At 43.2% G+C, this 20,947-nt stretch overlaps 1 protein-coding gene across 3 annotated transcripts in view; it reads right to left on the bottom strand.

Moving 5' to 3' along the window:
• The window catches only part of IGF1R (insulin like growth factor 1 receptor), a 170,874-nt gene that overhangs the window by 32,912 nt on the left and 117,015 nt on the right, over positions 1-20,947 (bottom strand). For all 3 annotated transcript variants that reach the window (XM_085070373.1, XM_085070374.1, XM_085070375.1), the window contains 5 exons: positions 10,261-10,573; positions 7,633-7,778; positions 5,726-5,870; positions 2,579-2,793; positions 483-609 (listed from right to left, as the gene is read on the bottom strand). In XM_085070373.1, coding sequence (XP_084926499.1) covers positions 483-609; positions 2,579-2,793; positions 5,726-5,870; positions 7,633-7,778; positions 10,261-10,573 — 946 coding nt within the window. The remainder of the gene's footprint in view (positions 1-482; positions 610-2,578; positions 2,794-5,725; positions 5,871-7,632; positions 7,779-10,260; positions 10,574-20,947) is intronic.

The following is a 20,947-nucleotide window of genomic DNA, read 5'->3' as shown; positions in this document are numbered from 1 at the left end:
GCATACAAACTCTTCATAATTTGGATTTTTCCAGTAACTGCCCCACACCTTCATTATCAAGACATACTAACGCAGGAAATGACCAAACCTAGACAGTTTAAACAACTCCAAACCCTGAGCAGACAAGTCATCCAGGTGACAGGGCAAACTCCTGACCTGTGACACTCTCTAGTCGGTACTTTGACTAGATAAGGAAAATATCTCAATCAACATGATGACTTAGGAAGAGTTCCAAATCAGACCCCCCAGAACAGCCAAGCCATCCATCTGAAATTTCCTGATGGATTTGCAGTCCATTTCTAAGACTCATCCAAACCAAAGCTCTTTTTAAAAGATGCTTGTGCTCCACCAAGAAAAGAATTAGAACAAAAGCAGGACTTGAAGATGAAATACACAAACTGGATGAACCATGCAGCAGTAGGACCAGAATTGTCTGCTCTCCCTTGGGCTGCCCTGATTAGTCTCTGACGACATCTACTTACGCCTCTTTGTAGTAAACAGTGAAGCTAATGAGGTCTCTGTAATCTGGAGGGCGATACCTCTCCCAGGTCAGTTTAATCCGATTCTTCAGCGTCGTGTTGGAAACAAAATGTAGAATTTTGCTTTCACCTGCAATACAAAAGGACAGGACATGCCAGAGTTGGGATCACATAATCTGTCAGTGGTTTTTTGTTTCTCAGGTATCAGTTTTGGCGAATGAGCCTTTCCAGTAGCACCTATGACAGCACAGGACACCAACAGCCTTTGTCTCTGTAGAGCTTCCTCTTTCCTCCTACTACATCTGAGTGCTTAAGGGTAAGAAGCAACCTTGGCAATCAGTTTAAAATATGCTTGAGCTCCTTGTTATTAATTTTTTTTAAGCAGATTTTCTTTTAATGCATCATCAGAAAGCTCTTGAAAACTACTTCAGACTCTCCCTGAGCAGGAATGAAGCGCTGTTTATCCACAGGACTGGTTTGGAAGCACTAAATTCATCATCCAATTCCAAAGCACGCGCGGAGCAGTCACTGGGCTCTGTGTGCTCACTCTCCAGGACAACTTTTGACAACTACCATTTGTTTTTCTGGAGAGTGAACAACATGGAAAAGACAAAGGAGTTTACATTCCTATTCATCAGAGGCTGGACCAAGAACTCCAAAACTCAGTTCATATACGGCACAACCATTTGATGGCAGCAGCTTCCAGCTACTCTTGTGAACAGACCTGGATGGAAGCCCACAGCTTGGAAATGAATGGCTTCCCACTACCAACTCACTGAGCTTTCCAACCCAAAACAAAATAGCATTTTAAAAACTTAATTCTTGGATGAAGAAATTGCGTTCTGTCAACTGTGAGCTAGTTTCTAATGTTCCATAGAAGCTCTGAAAAGAAAGAGGTTTTCACCCTCGTGTACACTGGCACTGTTGGTGCTATCTTTGCAAAGGCAGTTGAGCTTTTGTTGATTCTTTTGCCCTTCTCAGAGTCAGAAAGCTTTCTGTACTGGTTTCTTAAAAAAGCAGGCAGCGGCTGGCACTGGCCTCAGTGGTAGTAAGGCCTGGCTGTGTGTCTGTAACTCCTCCAGGACTGCAAGGCTTTCCTCTATTGACTGTGCAGAGAATGGAGGGTGCTTACAACAAGGATCTGGGCCATCTGCGCGGCTGCATCGCGCCGAAAGACACATTCAGCAGACTACGTGTCCTAGTTTTGTAAACACCATCCACAACAAGGGGGCCTGACTTACACACAACATCCATTTTAGTGTGCTCAGCTCCAAAAACACCACCAACTGACCAAACAGAAAAGGCACTGACAGTTTTAAGAGTTTGAGGTGAAACTTGTAGGCGTTCTTAATTCCTAGATGAGAGATTGCTTTTAAGCTTGCTGTTACACCTGGAGTCCTGATGTGCAGACCACCAAAGCCAAGAGAGGACTTTCCAATAACTCTGAGCATTGCAGAACCCAAAATTAAATGCAGAGACACTCAGGCTTTGCAGTACTGCAGAACATTAAAAAGTGATTTCAATTCAAAAGCAAATAATTTGAAAACAAAGAGCAAACGAAGTTGGAAGCAATCATTTCTAGCAATCAGGTACAATATTTGGCAGGAGATGAAGAGAAGCTATATGTAACAGGAACAGTTTTTTTGGTGTCTATGGAATTGTTATTCAGCAGCATTCTTAGTATCAAGAATATCTGAGAGAGGAAAACACCTATAATGATGCACAGTTACAAAGGAGACTGAGAAATTGCTCCTTGTTGGATACACTAAACTACTGGATTTCATTTCTCACTTCCCAGGTATGCTTCTACTGTTATCTGCTGCTGCTGTCACAGAACAGGGGATTTGGGAAGCAGTCATCTTCTCCAAGTGGGTTTTACAGATGAGATAGGGACTGTGTAATCACATCGTTTTCCACTCGTGCAAATGTACCTTCACAGCTACAGCTTGAAACCTGAACAAGCACAAGGGCTGAAAGCTTCCTGCAAGTCCTAAACTCTAAATATTGCAATGGTCAGCAGCATGTCAGCATGTTGAGTTTTTCCTTGTGACACCCTCCTGTGCAGTTTGCACAGAGATTTTTTTTGTTTGTTTACTTACAAGAGGCTCTCTCCCCGTTATTCCTCGGATTTATATCTCCTTTGCTCTGTCGTCCCTTGGTTCCTGAAACTTCCTCCATACGGTAAATCTCAGAAACACACAGTTTAGGATTAAATGCAAAGTACATTTTCCCCTCACTGATTGTCAAGTTATGATGGTTCCAGTCCCACAGCTGCTGAAGATTGTGGTTGTCGAGCACATAGAAGGAATAATTCCTAGAAGGAAGTTTTTGAAGAAAAAATACTTGTTTCAATTCACAACCCATTCCAGTCAAGAATACCTTAATGTAAGAAAACTTTAAAACACTGTGTTCCCTCTTACTTTAACCTGGTGTTCAGCAAAGGGCTTTCTTCTCTCCCATGGAGCAAGACATCCCTGAATGCCCAGGGGGCAGGGAAGTGAGTGTGACACAGGACTCCAAGGGTGCCACCACACCACTGAAAGCCCACTCTAGGATGTGTTTTAATGATTGTATAGGAGCTGCTATGAGGAATATAAATTCATGTCCTCTGAACAGCAGACCTCTACACTGGATTTTATACTTGGTGGCAAATGGGAAGCAGTAACCTCAGATACCTTATGGAAGGCAAAGCCTTCTGGAGTTCTGACAAAAAACCACAGTCATTAACACAGCTCTTGCTTAGGTTTACAAAAGCAGCTCTAAGAGTTTGCACAGTGAGGTTTCCTTGCCTCTGTGTTTTACCTCTTGGCCCAATAAAGCTTTCCTGCATTGTGCCAAGTACAGTTGCACCTGTATATCAAAACCAAACAGTTGTACTGAGTGCACAGGATCCACACTTCAGAGCACAGAACTAAACATGGGCAGCTGTGCTGAGCCCACTCCCTAAGCACAGCCCAGGAATAACATGCACATCCCTTATTTCCACGGATACTCTATACAAAGTTGTGTGCATAAGGCCTATTAAATATTATGAAAGCTCTATTAAATGTTATGAAGAAATTCCTGGTACTTCTCAATTGGGCTGGATTGAAAAAAAAGACACACATGCAACAGAAGCAAGATTACAAGCTCTACATCAGCAGCAAGACAACACCTGCAAGGACACTGTGCATTCCCATCCCTGCTAGCCCAAACAGCAGGGACAGGAATGCACCACTGGGAAATGTGATAAAGGTCTGGGTTGCTGATGAACCTAAAACACACCAACCCACCATGGCAGCATTTCTTTCACTCTCTGGCACATCTCCATCTCAGTTTCCCTATTTGCAAGGAGAAATTATTTTCTTGCTGTGAGAGCACATTCACTACAGACATGGTTTTCAAAAGAGGCAATGAAAACTCTAAAAACAAAGTAGATTCCCTCTAAACTTCCCACTTCCCGTGATAACCAAGGCAAGCACCAGCAACTGAGTAAGGAACAACGAACTTCTGAAGTGCTGTTTTGTTAGTCTAGTTCAATAAATAAAGGGACAGTGGCAGTGGGGTCAGTCATGTAATAATCATAATGGGCTTTAAGTGACCCTCCCTCTCACCCCTCAAGGCACTGCTGACACAAACAGCTCTTGTCCCAGCAGCCCACTGCTTCCCAGGTTAAGATCCCACTCCCTGTTGTTCAGAATTGTCCAAGTAATTGTTCAGGCTCAGTCCTTCCTTGTCAGGTGCCTACTTCCACCTAAGTATTTTTGGACATGTTATTTAAGACTGTGGCAATGCCTGAATTATGCCAGGCATTTTCCAAGCAAAGAGACAGCCCCTGATCCTTAGTAAGTAACTGCAGTAATTTCCTAACACGGGGCAATTTTAGCACAAGCAGCTCTTTACTATAGATCTGTTTCACCTCCCCACTCAGCCCTGTTTTCTTCTTCAAAGCCACCCCTATTTACTTCTCTATTTGGGAATCTGAGTGAAAAACCTCCTGTTTCCCCCTCATTTCAGCTCTGCTTGCTGACAGACAAAGTACCATAAACATAATTACTACCTGAGACACAAAGCTAAACTCAGATTCGAAGAGGTTGAGGGAAAGAGGGGAGAGGAGCAAAGGCAAATCAATAACTGGAGGGGACAGCCTGCTGGGAGGGGATGAACAAGCCTGAGCTCCACACTGCCAATCCTCTGGGATTTGCAGCTGGAAACAAACTCCTCCACAGAGGCAGTGCTCCTCCTGAGCAGTGTGCTCTGCAAGGGCATGAGGGAGAGCTGCCCTTTCACTCTGTCAGATGGTGGAATTTTAAGAATTTAAGGCTGACCAAAGACTAGCCTGAGAGAAAGAGGGAGGCTGTGAAGAATCCCTCATGCTTTAACTTTAGACAGTCAAAGCAGATATTCAGATATAAACAACCTTTCCAATGACCCTCCCACCACCTTTTCTTCTACAAATTCCCCAAATTCTTAATTCAATAGTTCTGTCATTATGGAGGGAGACTGATTTCTCCTACAGAACACTGATTTAAACTGAGGGTGGCTATTAGATTTGGGATAAGAAAGAGCAAGACAATTTACTGAAGGAGCCTCACCACACCACAGCATCTGCAGGGATAAAAACTTTTGCCTTGACAATCTTTTACCATCATAGGAAAACAGGAGTTATGTACAGCAAAAAGTATCACATGGTGAGTAATTATAGAAGCAATATAATCCACAGCAAACATTTCAAGGGATCAACTTCTCCTGACCAGTCTTTTGCGTGCTCGGAAGATAATCCATGTAATGCTAACATTTCAAGGAGTTGCAAACAATTGTAACTGTTTCACACTAGCTGCGTCACTTCCAGTTGCACTGTCAGTAAAATGCACATTTTCTTTCAGCTGATTTCTCCATAAAACTCTGCTAAAAGCCAACAGTAAGGAACTGCAAAGAAATTGTTTCTGAAGACACTCTTCTCTCAAATAGAGCAAAAAGAACAAACAAAAACACTTTATTGATGTAAAGAATCTACCTAGAAAAACCTAAAGTGAAAAGCAACAGCAAAGGTTCCGTAAAATACTTGTAATATACTCAATTTAATACACTGATTTGGGCAGCAATGCAAATGAGGGATGCTGTGCAGAGGTGTTCATGAGCAGAAAAACGCTGCATATTAGTGGAAGAGGAGATTCTACAAAAGACAAGTGAATGGTATATAGGAAACTTATTCTCCACAGCTTTCTATTAAAGTGAAATGCATCCACAAATATCTGAACACTTACCCATCCACCTGCTCCTCTCCCAGAATGTACCGCAGGTTCTTCAGGAAAGACAGCGACACCAATGCATGGGAATGGCGAATTTTCACATACCCCGTTACTGTCTCAATCAGACCCATAAAATTCTCCAGTTCTGAGGCAATGTTATCTACAGTAAGACAAAGATAATCATTATCATGACAGAATTCACAGCTTTGACTAATAATCTGCTTAGTGCAGTATTAGCTCAGTAAAAGAAAATGTTTGTACTTGTTGTTTTTGAAAATGAGATGCTGGTTTTCCTCCCCCAGGAACAGTTGCCTGTGCAGCCAGATGGTTGAAGGGCAAAATAAAGCCCCAGAGTAGCAGTGGGAAACTAGTCCTGCTCTTCCATACTGGAATACTTGATTTTTCCATGGGCAATGCCCTGTAAAGCCAGCACCAAATTGTGAACCAGCACTCTGGCAGGGATGAAGGACCCTGGTGTAAATGTACACAGCATGAGATGGAATTGCTCCTTGGGTATGGAGCAAAGCTCAGGCAGAAAGCTTCACTGGAAAACAGAGAATGAGACTGGAGAGAAGAGGGTGCATTCCTGCTCTGCTCTGGGCCACAGAGCATTGCTTTCCATGACCAGAAAAGCTTTGGCTACAAAACTGAGACCAGATGATGAAACAGTGAAGATAAAACCGTGAGGATGTCCTCATGCCATGAAGCATGTTCCACACAACTAACTAAAGCTGATTTTCTGTTGCAAATTATTAAAATGACTGCAGAGGAAGCTCCACTTTTCAGAACTGTCCCCTTCCTATGAACTGTCCCTGCCCAGGTCTGCAACCCCATCCTTCACAAGCTCAAGCTTTGCTATCCTTACCTCCAGCAACCCCTGGCCCAGCCCCATTGCCAGCTGTCACCACCTTGCCAAGTTACACTGCAGTTGTGACAAGAAGTTGGGAGAAGCTGCTGTGGGGTGTGTTTGCTGCCATAAACACACCAAAGTCCTAATAGATGGCTGGGAAGACCAATTACCAAATACCAGTGGTTGGTTCCAATATCATATAAGCAGATGGTCTTCAGTACTCTAACATAATGCTTAAATAAAATAAAAAAAACTCCCACACACTTGCCCCAGGTAACTGGAACATCTCCCATAAGGGAAGACTGTACCTGCAGCAGTGGGACCACAAGTAAAAAAATTCACATGCTGCTGTAACTAAACCCTGAAACTTTCGTTCAGCATGAGGCAGGGAATCAAACAAATCCTAATCGTTCAACCTTATTCATGAAACCAAAAGGAACCTTCCATAGGGACATACAAGTCCAATAAAAACTAACAGCAATTTTTACTCAGCTTTTAAGAGCTCATCGACTGTCAACACCTCCCTGGCTGATGAATCACTGCTCTGACAAATTTAATCCAGTGCTTGTTCAAGACATGTGACAGAGGTGGCCAGCTCACTAATGCTGACCATCCAGCAGCACAGTGTTAGGCTTTATATGAGCTCTCAGCACTCTGGTTTCCCTGTTCCAGCAAAACACCACACCTTGCCTTAAAAAGTGAGGATCTGCAGTCTTACAGTGACATGTGACAAGTTATTTACCTGCCCAGATGCAAGGATTTTCAACTTTTCCCCCTTCTTGGGCCTTTATTACTCCTTTGGAACCACTGCTCATTTAACTGCCTAATCCTGGTTCCTTGTCCTGCCAAAAAACCTAACAAAACCACCAGCTTTCCCTGGGAGCTGAATACCTATTCCACCCGCGTGGGGCAGGACAGGGCTGCAGTGGGCCAAATCAAACAGGAGCTGCTCTGGGCCTGGAAAGCAAACAGCTTGCTGAGTTTTTAATGTTCTTATCATCACGCTGACGACAGAAGGAAAAACGCAAAAAGCAGCCTTATCAGGGGTCAGGAGGAGAGGGCGATCACTTACTTCCACGCCGGATGTTGATCAGCAGATTTCCCTTGAGAATTGTGCATCCCTGCAACATTTGTGCTGATGTGACAGAGTCAATGGTCTTCGTTTTCCCATCCTCACAAATTTTGGGGCAAGGCCCCTCGCAAGGGCTGCAGAACATGCTGTGAGGAAAGAGGGGGATATTGAAAATAAACAGTGATACGCAACTCTTGAGCCTACAGACTGCTTTGAGCTGAATTTTGGAAGGTATTTCCCTCTAAAGTTTAGGCAAATCCTCCAGGCTAGAATGAAAGCTGCCATGCTTGTTCAGGATACACTTGCCTGCTGCTCTCCAGAGAAGCTGGAGCACTGTGCTTCCTACAGTGACTGAATGGGCTCATAGCCACAGTCTGACAGCTTCTGGAAGGCTCTGTGGTCCTTGCAACGTCAAAGGCACTCCAGGCAAACCCAGTGCCCTTGAAAGTCTGCATTTACTGTGACTGAATTGTAGCCAGGAACCCCTCCCTTCCCATGTATGCAGGCAGCCTCAGAGTGCAGAGAGGTTTTGTGCTAATCCAGGCACAACCTCCCAAAATAGGCCAGCCAAGAACTGGAGATGGGAAAATACTGTTCACATTCTTATTAAGTTGTCTGTGTCCATGTCCTTAAAGGAATATTTAAAGCTCAGCACTAGGGAATTCCATGCTCCTGGCCATTTAACTCAGAAAGACAACTGTGGGGGCACACAGTGAGGAGGGATGTGGAGAAAGTGAGCAGTCAATTAGTCACTGCTTCTTACAGCTTGAGAGGCATTAAAGCAGCAAGGAAACAGAAGGTTGTATCATGATGCAAGGACAGCTAATTGGCAACAGGAATTGGTAGAGGAAGGCCAGAAGTCTAAGCAGGTTTGAAATGGGTGATACAGATGGAAACACCCAGAAAGACACAGCCCCAAACTCAGAGAAACCAGATTTCCACAAGCTGGGAGGCAACACTGAAGCACAAGCTCATTTCTGCTTCTTAATACTCACAGGCACTCAGAAGCATTTTTAGAGGCCAAACTCAAGCAGCAAAAACTCAGGGCAGACCAGCCTTTGGCTACAGGAGCTTTTTAAAGGCCCCATGTTATATTCCCTACATATTAATCTCAAAGTTGGACACTTCATGTGTGCACAACACATGCCCTCTGATCCTTCCTCCTGGTAAATGCCTTTCTTGATTCAAGGTAATTTTTATTTTTCAATTTATTCTAGCACTTTGCTTGGTATTTCTTGATTACTTACTCCACCCTATGCCTTTAGAGAGGAAAAATAAAAACCAAAAAAACCAAACTCAGCTCAAAAAACAAAGGCTTCTGCTGACAACACTGATGGACATGGACTCACTATTTTTTTTTTAAAGAAACTGAACCCACTTTCCTCTGAGGCTTAAAGAAACATGTAAATTGGTAACAGTTTTCCATGCATAAACCATAACAGAAAGAAGCTCCTTTCCTTAGTAGTAAGCTCCTATTTCAAAATCCTGCTCTATAACATGCCACAAACCACTAAAAGCTGCAGACACAAGAAAGAGGCTTCAACTAAATGTACAAAGAATGCTGGAAATGCTTTCCATTTGCAACTATTTGTTAACAGCACCTCTGGGGAACAGAACATTCACTAGCCTTGAGTTACAGCTCCTTTCAATCTCTGCAGAGAGCACAACACCAAGATAAGACAGGATGGCCGTGCACTCCAGCGTAAGCAGCTCAAACAGCTGCTACTACAAGCTCCAGGAGATAACAAAAGCTGCATTTCTCAGGTGAATATCTGGATTTGGGCACAGGCTGTGTTAAGTTGCTTGTATCCAAATGCCAGCTGGAGACTGCCTGGAACGGGTGGATGACACACATGCACAGCCACACAACTGGTGCATCAGCGCAGTCACCTGCCCAAAAACCACAGCAGCCTGCAAAGACATCTTTTTAGTGTAGTACTGAAGCACTACAGATTTTAGCACACTGAGTATTCTTTACTCAAAGTACATGACTTCCAAGGGTCAGTAGGCAACGAAGGCTGCTTACTTAAATCACTGGCAAATGATAAAAATTAGCAAGCATTGCTCCAACTGTTAGAATTAAATAACAGCAGGTGAGTGACAGTGGCAAGAAATTATTCTGTATCATATTGTTTGCTGCTGCATTATTTTTGTCACCATCTATTTGATCACTTCCTTCTAAAACACCATTGTTATCTTCTGAAAATAGTGGAAAAAAAAGAGAACTTAAATACACTGAAGAATAGATGTGTCTAAAATACAAGCACACATAAAGCAAATAATACACAAAGCAATGCAATTCCTAGGGTTTGTTCTGTGTGATAATGGTCATCAGCCAACTGTAACCTTGAGCTTCACTTTTGTTTTGATACTCTCTACTTGAAGGCCTCATTCTGCATTGCAGGACCTCCTCCAGCCTTTCTGCAGAACCAGAGCCCACTGATGAAGCACAGGACCACAAACCCATCAGGTGGATTCAGCAGGGAAAGGTCTAATCAGCTTCTACCAGGAAGCCACACAATTCCCCACTGCAATTTCCCCTTCTACCCCAAGTAATGTGCACCCCAAGCTGCCCCAGCACAGGGAGTGGCAAACCCAGGCAGGACAGCCCAGCAAAAGCTGCATTACCTTTGGCTCCCGTTGCGGATGAACCCCGAGGGACACTCGGCCATGCACTCATCGTTGTGAATCACGAACTTCTCGTACTCGCTGGCGTCCGTGGCGGGGACTTTGGAGCAGAACTCCCTGGTGACACAGCGCCAGCCCTCGAACTTGTAGGTGTTTGGGGGGCAGGTGGGCAGGCACACCCCCTCGTAGTAGTAGTTGCGGCAGGCGACGCACGCCGTGTTGTTGTCGGGCGCCGTGCAGCTCCCCAGGCACTCGGGGTGGCAACACTCGTTTTGGTCGGTGCAGGCTCGCTTCCCACACGAGCTGGGGCACACTGTGGGACACAAAGCAAGGCAGGGTGAGCAACTGCTGCTTGGGAATGGTGCTAAAGGTGCTATCCTCTGGTCTGTGCAACTCTACAGTGATTCATTCCCTGTGCTCTACAGCATCTTGGAAAAAAAACCCAAACCCGCTACTGTAAAAAATTCCTGTTTTCTCAGCTTTAGTTGCCTGAAAGTATCTTTTTCTCGGATCAAATTTATGACATGAACCAAGTAAGTAATAAAGAAAACTGCTGAAAGCAAGATCAACATAAGGATAATGGAAACAGGCAGTACTGGAACCTATTCCATAGCCCTAGTATTATGGACAATTTTTTTTTTTTTGGCATGCTGACTTATTGTCTTTCTAAGCATTTCTTGTCTTTCCTATTTGTACTTCAAACTGGTCTTTTATTGGCAAGAAAACAAGCTTCCTTCAAAACAACTTAATTACACTTGTAGAAGGCAGCAGTGCTCTACTGCAGCACACATGGTTAGCTGACCCCAGTGCAGCATCCCAATGTTGCTTATGTGTGCAAAATGCGGTTTAATAAAGTATCAAATCATCATCCACATCAAATACCGAGGAATTACGGAGCTACTATTTTCCCCTGAAGAGCATAACAGAATTCTGCCTTATCCTCAAATTCTGGGTTCACAGAACAAAATATGAAAGGGAGAGGAAAAAAAATGGGGTGCAAATTTATGGAGACGTTCGTTTCATGTGAAAGCATTTCAGCTTGGAAGACACAAAGAAAGAGCAGAATCCTCAGCAGCCGAGCTCACCACTGCTAGATCAAAAGAAGTGGCAGCATTATATTTATGTAACAACAGCATTTTGATTACAGCACTGTATGGCCTTTTAGCCACACGAGCCATGTGCCAGAGGCTCTGGAAACACACAGATTGAAAATCTGGTTTGCATTAAGTAGCTGTTTGCCACTTTCTAACTTAGCTGAAACTCTGTATCTATCAGTAACAACAGCAGAAAACTGGATTTCAGTGGTGCCACTGCAGAGAGATTGGAGCGAAGCACCACAGACACTTTGAATGATTTCAGCAAAAGGCAGAGAATCAGAAGGGAAGTTCATATCCCAACATGACCATGGAAACAGCTCATGAAACTCCACACAAGTTCTGTATTGTGATTTATCTCTCAGTTGGCAGCTACAGGGTTGTTTTAATGCAGGACTAAACACCCTAAAATATTAACACCCTTCTCTTCCCATAATGAGGTCCAGGCTTTCCAGTGTTTTTTACAATGTCATTAAGCAGAACTCCACCGTCATGACACAGGACAAAATGCACAAGAGTGTTATTAAGTAATAATAATAATAACAACAACAATAATAACAACAATTGCCCCACAAAAACAAACAAACCAAAAACCACAAAACCCCCCACTGCTCATAGCTCTGCATCAAGGATGTTGACATCTCACACCAACTTTTGCTTACAAAAAGCCATTTTCTGACAGCTTTAAGTAATGCCCACCTTGAAAAACACTTCTCAAAATTCCATCGCAGAATTTTGCATTTCTTATCAAAATGATTGACTCAAAATGTCTATATTGACTCTGATTAAAATTAATCACCTTTTTTTTTTTAAATGGGTGGAAGGAAGAGACTATGGGAACAAGGAGGTGGGAGCATGAGCATGGCCAGTGCCTGCCCAGGTACCACAAGTATCACAACTACCACATGCAAACCAAATTCAGAAAATTTTTGCAGAGCCTGTGAGACTACAGAGAGCAGGAATGCAGAGGCAATCATTGCTAAATAATGCATTGTCTGAAGATGCTGGATGATTTTTTTCTCTTGAAAAGGAAACAAACCATACACACCAAACCCATACACCAACATAAAACATCTATGAGAGGTGTGTATTCTCTTTTTGACTGTAATCTGCACTGGGGCAAAAGAAATCTGCCCAAATGCCACATTAGTAAGGCATCACAAATTGCCTTTCACCTTAAGTTACACAGGACTTGCATCTGGCACTACTGAGGGATTAAGAAAAAAAAATAAATCAGTGTGTCTTGCTAGCAGATGGACTGCTGTGCTGAGTGGGTGCCAGAACTCAGATTTCATGTGGTAGCTACACTTCCAGTTCAAAGCCCTACTAAAAAAAAAAAAAAAAAAACCAAACACCAAATCACAGCTCCCCCCCCCACCCCATGCCTCCACAAAGTTCATTACTGGATGTATTGATTAAATACATGAATTTTTGTTTTCATCTGAACTATTTGCTGGAAAACAAACACTGCTGTACTAAGTATTGGGATAAACATAGATTGAGTTTATTTCATTCCTGGGAAAGACTCCTGTATTCCCTTAATGCCTCTGCCATTCATGAGCAGTCTGCTATAAAAATAGGATTCCCTGCATCTCCTGGTAAATCTGCTGACTCTGGTCTACGGAAATATAAATTGGAGCACAGAAGGATACACAAGTTCACACGAAAAAGGCAATCAGTGAAACAGGTTTTCAAAACTATAGTAATATTTTAATCACAACCATTTTAACATGAACTCTTGAAAACTTTATAAAGATAATTTTTTAAAAGCTCAGCAACCTCGCTTTTTCCTCAGTCCTATTTTTCTGCTTGTTCTTGCTAACGTTGGCAGAGTTTTCAGCCTGGAGACAATACGGGTATCCTGTTTCTTTGAAGAGGCAGAACAAGAACTTCTGTGTGTGTAGGACACATTATCAACAACAAAAAAGCCTTATCTGCCTTACAAGGCAGTTCCCTCAGATATCCCTGTTCTAAAATCCTTACTAAACAACACTGGCTGACCTCACAGTCCAGACCCATCCATCCTCCCCCAACCCTTCCATCGTGCTACTTGGGCTCCTAGATTTGTATCAAAAAGTGTAAAATGCAGGTTCCAAAACACTTTGGCCAAAAAAAAGCACCCTGAAATACACTTGATAACTTGTTGACTTTATTCTGCAAGAACATCAGAGACACAAACATGAGCAAACAGTGGGCTGACATTTGGGGACAGGATTTATCAGCCAGGTACAACAGTGCCTTGGAACACGAAGGCTGATGACGAAGTACAAAAAAAAAAACAACACCCTGAACAAATCCTTGCTGACAAGCCCAAGGGCAAAAAATGCTAAATTGTCATCACATGGAGATACCAAAATAATGGAAAATTTCAGAGACCTTGGAGGGCAGCCATGGGAGAAGGAAGTCAAAGCAAGACGTGGAGAAGGGCAGACCCTTAAGCACTTTAATAAAGAGACAATGGAGGCCTGACTACACCAGCATCCATTTACATTTAGGGAGCGGAAGTAGTGTCAGATCATCAGATCTGCAGAAAAAGACAGTACAAGAGTACTACTAGCCACAAATCAAATTTACTGGAGCAAAACCAGCAACAGAACTTTCTTTCTCCATCCATGCTTCACCTTCTCTCTTATTTCTTCACATGAGTTTTCCTTGTCAACAAAAAATTGAGGAGATTTTCTGAATACTATTGAGATACTATGATCAATGAAAAAAAAAAGGCAAAATGTTTCATCCCAAGATGCCTGTTTACTAAGCAAATCAGATTCAGACCTGACACACAGAAAGGAGATACCTTAAAACTAAATGCAAGTATCTTAGAAACACGAGGAGCCCCAAGAGAATCTGACTCAGAGACTCATTATCCTCAATTAAAACCCCCAAGATGCTAAACCAAAATTGCAAACACAAAGGCAAGGTTTGGAAATCCTCAAACACAGCTCTGGGAGGGAAAAAAGGAAAAAAAAAAAAAAGATTAAAAAAGCAAGAAACAAATGATCTGCCTGTATTTATGACAGTTCCCTCCTGGACAGGCTCGGGCTAAGGAGGTGGCAGTAAGTTTGTGTGACATCTAATCCCTCCCTGCTCTGAGGAGTGTGCAAACTGACATCATGGCTATCGCAGAGTTTGGACAGACAAAGTGTTCTTATCATCTCCAAGACGCCATGACTTCAGCAATGCTGGGGCAGAAGAATCAGGTGAATAAACAATCAGTCACAGGGAGTGAAAATGCAGCCAGAGGAGGAAGACTCCTGGCAAGCAGAGGCGCTGGCTTCGGCCAAGGATGGCACCGCGCCAGTCACACGCGGGCAAGCAAAAGGTTGCCAAGTGTGGGATAAATATTTTTTAAAGATTCTTTCTCTCCTTGTAAAAAGATATTTGATCCTTCTTTGGGTTTTGTTGATTTTTTTTTTTTAATACGCTTTTGGCTTTTTTAGAGCATCCTTCAGATAAAATAATGTTTCAGAAGAAAAATGGGGGGAAAAAAAGTGCTTCGTTTGGAGCAGAAACCAGAGGAGGAAGGGAGTGTTTTCTCTTAGCCAACTACTGAAAAAATTAGCTGTCTAAATTTATCCACAAAGACAGAAAAATATGGTCACTTTTGGAATGCTAATCCTTCTACATGACAGAATTTTTAAAATATTGCATTTTAATGGGCTAAACTTTGGTACGGCCTTTCAAACAGCTGACTTCAAATGCTCAAACAGCCTATACAAGACCTGATTTCTTTTGTCCAATATTCTGTGAAAATAGAGAGACTGGAGAGACATTACTCAGAAAATCCAGTTCCAGTGATTCATGGTCAGGACTGGAATCAAATAACTACAGAATAAAAGGAAATACACGTATTAAGTACATGCAGTAGCGTGTTCTGATCACAGAAATATGGCTAAAAGTCATCTCCAAGGCTCTGAAGAGGCCACTCAGAGCAGTTGTATAAATCTTTATATTACCACAGAAACAGGTATTAGCAGCATATCAACAGTGGTATATTTTTTGTCTTTTCAGTTTCCCCTTCTGTAAAACTGGTTATCTTGCATTCAGTGAAAATCCTGAAGGCAAAAAGTGCTGCCATGTTGCACTATTTTATAATAGTTAAGGCATGAAGTCTGGCAGCTTTTGACATTAACTGCCAGAATTCAAAGGTTCAGCTCAACCCTGCACTGATCTAGGATCCAAAGAGATCATCTCCCCCTCCTTTAAACCTCCAGTACGTAAAGTCATGTCCACCAGCAAGATCCTGGGACAGGTCTGAAAAGACTTCTACCAACAGGGCATCAAGTCTGCAGCCCACAAGCTACATCTGACTGGAGATCATTTCACCAGTCATGTGTTTCCATGTTTAAATCCTAGTCACTACCAACCCATTTTTATCCCAGAGACCTTTCCAAGGATCCCAAAATTATTCTCAAGTGGTTCAGTGAATTATTTTCTTCCCACTACACCTGGTCAGCCTCCACACAAAGCTTTTTGGTCTCTTCCTTCTCAGTATTTCAGTTTGTCACAGATGCTGTATGTGCCTTTATCCCTACATGAAGGAGTAGGTGTGATGAAGCATCCAGAACCTCAAAATAATCTCAGTGGATTTGCCCAACCTGACATCAGCCCACTAACTGCCCAATTTTTAATCATATGAAAGACTGATCAAAGAATCTATTCTTGCATCCCCCTCCTCAGGATTTTTTGAGTGAAAAACCATACACAGCCAGTCGTGCAGCAGTTGGAGCCAACTGTTCATATGGAAGAACCTGTAGATGATTCTGGAGCAAAGGAAGTGGAAGAAAGGAGTGGGAGATGAGTTGGGAAAGTCCATCACCATCCAGCAGCTGGAGACTCTCAGATTCCACCAGATGCAATGAGGTCCATAAAGCAGAGGGGAAATGTTCATCATTCAATGAGTGTATTTCAGTTGGATACACTGGAGTGTGATGACCCCACACATCCCTCTTTTGGCTACCTCTCATTATTCCTTACTCTGGAAGTTATACCAGGAGAGCTTCCAGGCTTCCCAGCTGTGATACAAAACAACCTGTGTGCCAATCCATTTTATTCAGAGTAGAGGACTTGGGGACACTCTTTGGCTCTGTAAAACTCCCATCCCTTCAGGTTGCTGCAAATGAAGCAATCAACCCTAAATGCTGCAGCAGCATTACAGGAACTCCCATCGCCCCGAAATGAGAGCAAATGGAAACCTGAGTGAAGAAAACAACCACCTTATCCCACAGGCAACAGGAACCCATGGATAGCACAGGTAGTGAGCATCTGACCCCCAGTGAGTAACACTGCAGCCCAGGAAGGTGCAAACAAACAGGAGTTATTGACAAACCCAGGCAGCACGAATTGCATTCTCTTTCAAAACAGTTTGTGTTGCCCAGCACAGCCCAGACTGGCACCGTTGCAGCTGGCATTCGAGAGAATGAGGAAAAAAACAAGTCCATTTAGTCCCTTCCACGCCAGCATGAATTCAGCACATAAACAAACCCCACGGAGGCAGATACACAACCATCTCTGGGGAGCTCAGGCCAGTTGCACTCTATCTTCAACACTGGGTAAACAAACTGGCTGGGAACGTTTCACCATCAGTACCACAGTGTTCCAGAAACATTTCCTCTACGCACAGGGAAATTTCCCACTGGAAGATGCAAATTAGAACAGCAACACTGATCAGAGAGGGGATGAAGGGAAGAACATGAGGGTCCCCTTGCAGTGGTGAAAGCTGCACCCCATCCACTGCCATCCCCAGCACTCCCTGTCACAGATTTAGCCACATTCCTAAAGGGACAACTGAAGTTCCTGAACTCTGCAGTAACAGATAAGGAAAGCAAAGTGCTGCTGAAGAACAGCTCTGAGGCAAATTATTTTTCTTTTTGCTGCAGATTACGAGCGATATATTGGGGTTTTGCTTGTTCTTGCTTAAAGCTAGATTTAATCTGCCTGTCTTCCAAATGCTGCAAGTGTAAGGCAATAAGCTTTACAGGATTTAATTAATATACTGCAAGCAAGGAGTGCTGGTCAGCCATCTCCTGGCAAAAGCCCAGCTGGAGGAGGACTACTATTCACATTCCAGATTTATTCTAAAGGAGGAAGACAGTTTGATAACATTATCACACTGGCCTAAATTATGTAGTTCTCTTAATGCCGAAGGATCACGGCAGTTTAATCCAGGGCAAACAAGAGTCACTGGTTCGGAGGGACTCAGCTCCTGCTCCATTTCAGGAATGCCCTTTGCATTTATGCCTTACACCCATCAACAGCTTAACCATTCTGGCACCAGTAATGAAACAGAATGTTCATCTTGGAGGCTGAATCAACACTGCTCCAGCCGAGGGCTAATTACACTAAAACTGAAGGGGAAAAAAAGCTTCAGGAAAATTGTTTATAACACAGACAGTGAGGCAAACCTAGAAAGTTTTTCATCATCTCCAACTAAGATACAACAAATGACAAAACCTATTGAGTTCTAAACATTAGAAAGACAAAAATTCAAGGAAACAGCCAGAAAGACCAAGAGCATTCAAACTGTTTTACTACAGAGCAAGATTTTTCAAGCTGTTCACCTGTCAATGAGATAGGCCACTAAAACCAGCATTAAGATCCAGATGTTCAGGAGCCTGAGAAAAGAGCAGAATGATAATGGAAGGGCAGAACAAGTTGCAAGAATGCTGATGGTTTGCAAAGTTACCAGAGACACCAGGTGCACTTGTTTTCAATTACAAACTACTAAATCTGGGAGTATGACATCACTTATGATATTTGTACATTGCAAGTGAAAGGCACCCTGTTAACAACAGCAACGATGCTCCAAACAATATTAAGGTAATTATGCTAAAATGATCAAATAAAGTATTTCCTTCAGGACTTCCAGAAATGCAAGAGTGTAAGCAAATCTGACAGCAACTGAAGATTGTGCTCTAGAGATGCACAACAATCAAAGAGTGAGCTCCTTCCTTGGTTTTAACAAGCATGGAATATATTTTTCATTCTTAATCTTCCTCTACTATAAACACAGAAGGAATACAGAAAGTGCCAGAATTTCTAAGACCTAAAAGCAGACAGGATGATTGTGCATTAATCAATTTCTTAATGCATTTTAACAAATTCACAGGCAACTCTGACAGTGGGAAGGATACAACTGAGTTTAGTTTCTTCTCATATATCGCAACCATGGATGGAAACGTTTCAGAGGGAAATGGGAAAATGTTGAGTTATCTTTTCAGACTTGATGCAAATTACTTTCATAGTCTGTAAATCATCCTGGACTATCTGAACCTGAACTTTTAACTCCATCCTCCATGGTCTGATCCCCAGACAACAGAACTGCTGCAACAGTTGCCTGTTTGCTCATGGGCTCCTGACCAGCTGTGTGTGTGGATGGAAAAGCTGGAGCTGGGCTGCAGAACCTGCTTTGGGAAGTGCAAGGATGCTCCCAGTCCATTGTGCCACTGGACATGACCACAAACCCAAAGGAGGTCCCAGGTGAACCACTGCAAGTTCAGCAGCTCTGAATCCCCAGACAGGGAGTGCCAAGCCAAGCCAAGGATTCAAACACCTGAGTCTGAAGACACTGGAAAGAAGTCCCTTGGGTGAGTGAGGAGCAGGGATGGAACAGCAGCTGGGTGTGCTCAGCGTTTCCTGCTAGCCCAAGTGAAGGATGGCAGCTTGTCCTGGCTGTACTTAGCTCACTATCTTTAAAATCTTCCTCCGTTGTGAGACTGAACTATTTCAGTTCTTCCAACAGTTTGATAAATAAACTGTTTGACTGTGACATCCCCCAGAAACTGCAAGCACACAGAATATACTCACGGGACAATCAGCACACACAGTGCTGCTGGCCATGTACTCACACACTGCTCAGACTTGGATGCTTGAGTTGTCTCTGCTGATACACTTCCACATGCTTTTGAGGAATTCCTGCTAGCATGACTGGGGAAAAATAATAATGACATTGCTTCGGACTTTCTAAATCCTTCCCTGTAGTAAGGATTTGTGATCAGATTAGGGAGTACCAGAGGTTTATTTATTTATTTGCAGGAAGGACAGCCAAGGTGAGCTGTATCCCTGGATCTGACAGGGGCTGCAGGCTGTAGAAAAGCCAGCTCAAAGACACTGCCTGGCTACTCTGAAGCTGAAGAAGGCATCAGACAGCACTTATTAAAGAAAAAGAGGGGATTCATGTTTTTGATATTGGCACAAAGTGGGAAGCACGCAGCTTCCCACTCTGTTTTTGCTCGAGTTTGGCACGTTTGAGCTACGCTTTTCTTCCCTGGTACCTTTTTTTGTCATCTCAAGTCACATTCACATGAACATATAAATACGCAGATCCTTACGCTCTGTGTATAGCAGATACTTACATGGATGGTCTCAAAAAAGAATATTCTTTTCACACACTAAAAAAATTATACAGAGTTATTTTAAATTCAGAACTGTTTGTATATTCCTTATAAGTTTATAAAACTCTCACTGTCCTCCCATGACTAACGAAACTGGAATTGAGAGAGTATTCTATATTTATAACTCGTCTGGTTGCTCATGCCTATGGCCCTATTTCCACCCTCCGTTACTGTACACAGAGCTATGTGAGGTATTGTGGGTTCCCAAACTTCACCCATTTCCTAACAAGGCAGGCCTGTGTCCCGCAGGAACAAGCTGGGGGCTGTTTCATTCGAGCCCTGGCCAAACTCGGAGGGAGAGGCCTGGAGCACTGTGGTTTTGGCAGCTCCTCCTGAGGCTGGTATTAGAAGCCATGTCTGGGCAATGACACGCCGAGCTGGCACCGGGCTGGGATCGATGCTCTGTGTCTGCAGCACAAACCCCCTGGGATTCCTGCACTTCATCCCAGGGATTTCAGCGCTCTGAGGCTGTGCTGAGCAGCTCCTCAGCCACCTACAGCACGGGCACACCACAGGCACCAGGCAAATCCAAGCCTCACTGGCCTCTCAAAAATCCAAATTTTATCCAAAACCCCTCCCGAGACCACGGTGTGTTCACTGATGCCAGCCCACTACAGACCTCCAGTGGCTGGCAGGGAAAGAGACTCTCTCAGGTAAATGCAGGAAAATAAGGAAAAAAACAGATTACATACAAATGAGGGCTGGGTGATATTGCTTGTCCATATGAAGGCCCAAGAGTCATGCAATCAAATCCCATCTTCTGAACAAAAACACTTGGCTAGTTCTAAAATCCCAGCAAGGAATCTAAGGTTTTGTCATGACAGAGGTGCTTCGTAATTGATGCATTTTTAACTCATGCCAGGCACCTGTGGGGCACAAAGCTTTTTTAATTCACAGCTCCTATTTATGCTCAAGATAAATAAATATTTATCCAAAAAACAGAGGGAGAAATAGATACAGACTTTTTTTATGTTGTTGGTGGCTAGGATTAGGAGGTAGAATCATTACAAGGCCAAGATGGATAAAGCTTTGAATAACCTGGTTTAGTGGAAGGTGTTCCTACCCATGGCAGGGGGTTTGGGACTAGATGAGCTTTAAGGTCCCTTCAAACCCTTGACATTCTAGGATTCTAGGATTCATTAAAGTACTAGAGCTGTAAAAATCCCACAAAAAGCAAGAAACCCACAACTCGAAGAGGCTTTG

Source organism: Lichenostomus cassidix, chromosome 10 (assembly GCF_008360975.1).
Source record: "Lichenostomus cassidix isolate B80296 chromosome 10, HeHo_3.0, whole genome shotgun sequence".
NCBI classification, from domain to species: domain Eukaryota; kingdom Metazoa; phylum Chordata; class Aves; order Passeriformes; family Meliphagidae; genus Lichenostomus; species Lichenostomus cassidix.
Note: the sequence above shows the minus strand (reverse complement) of the source record. Positions and strands in the feature narration are given on the sequence as shown.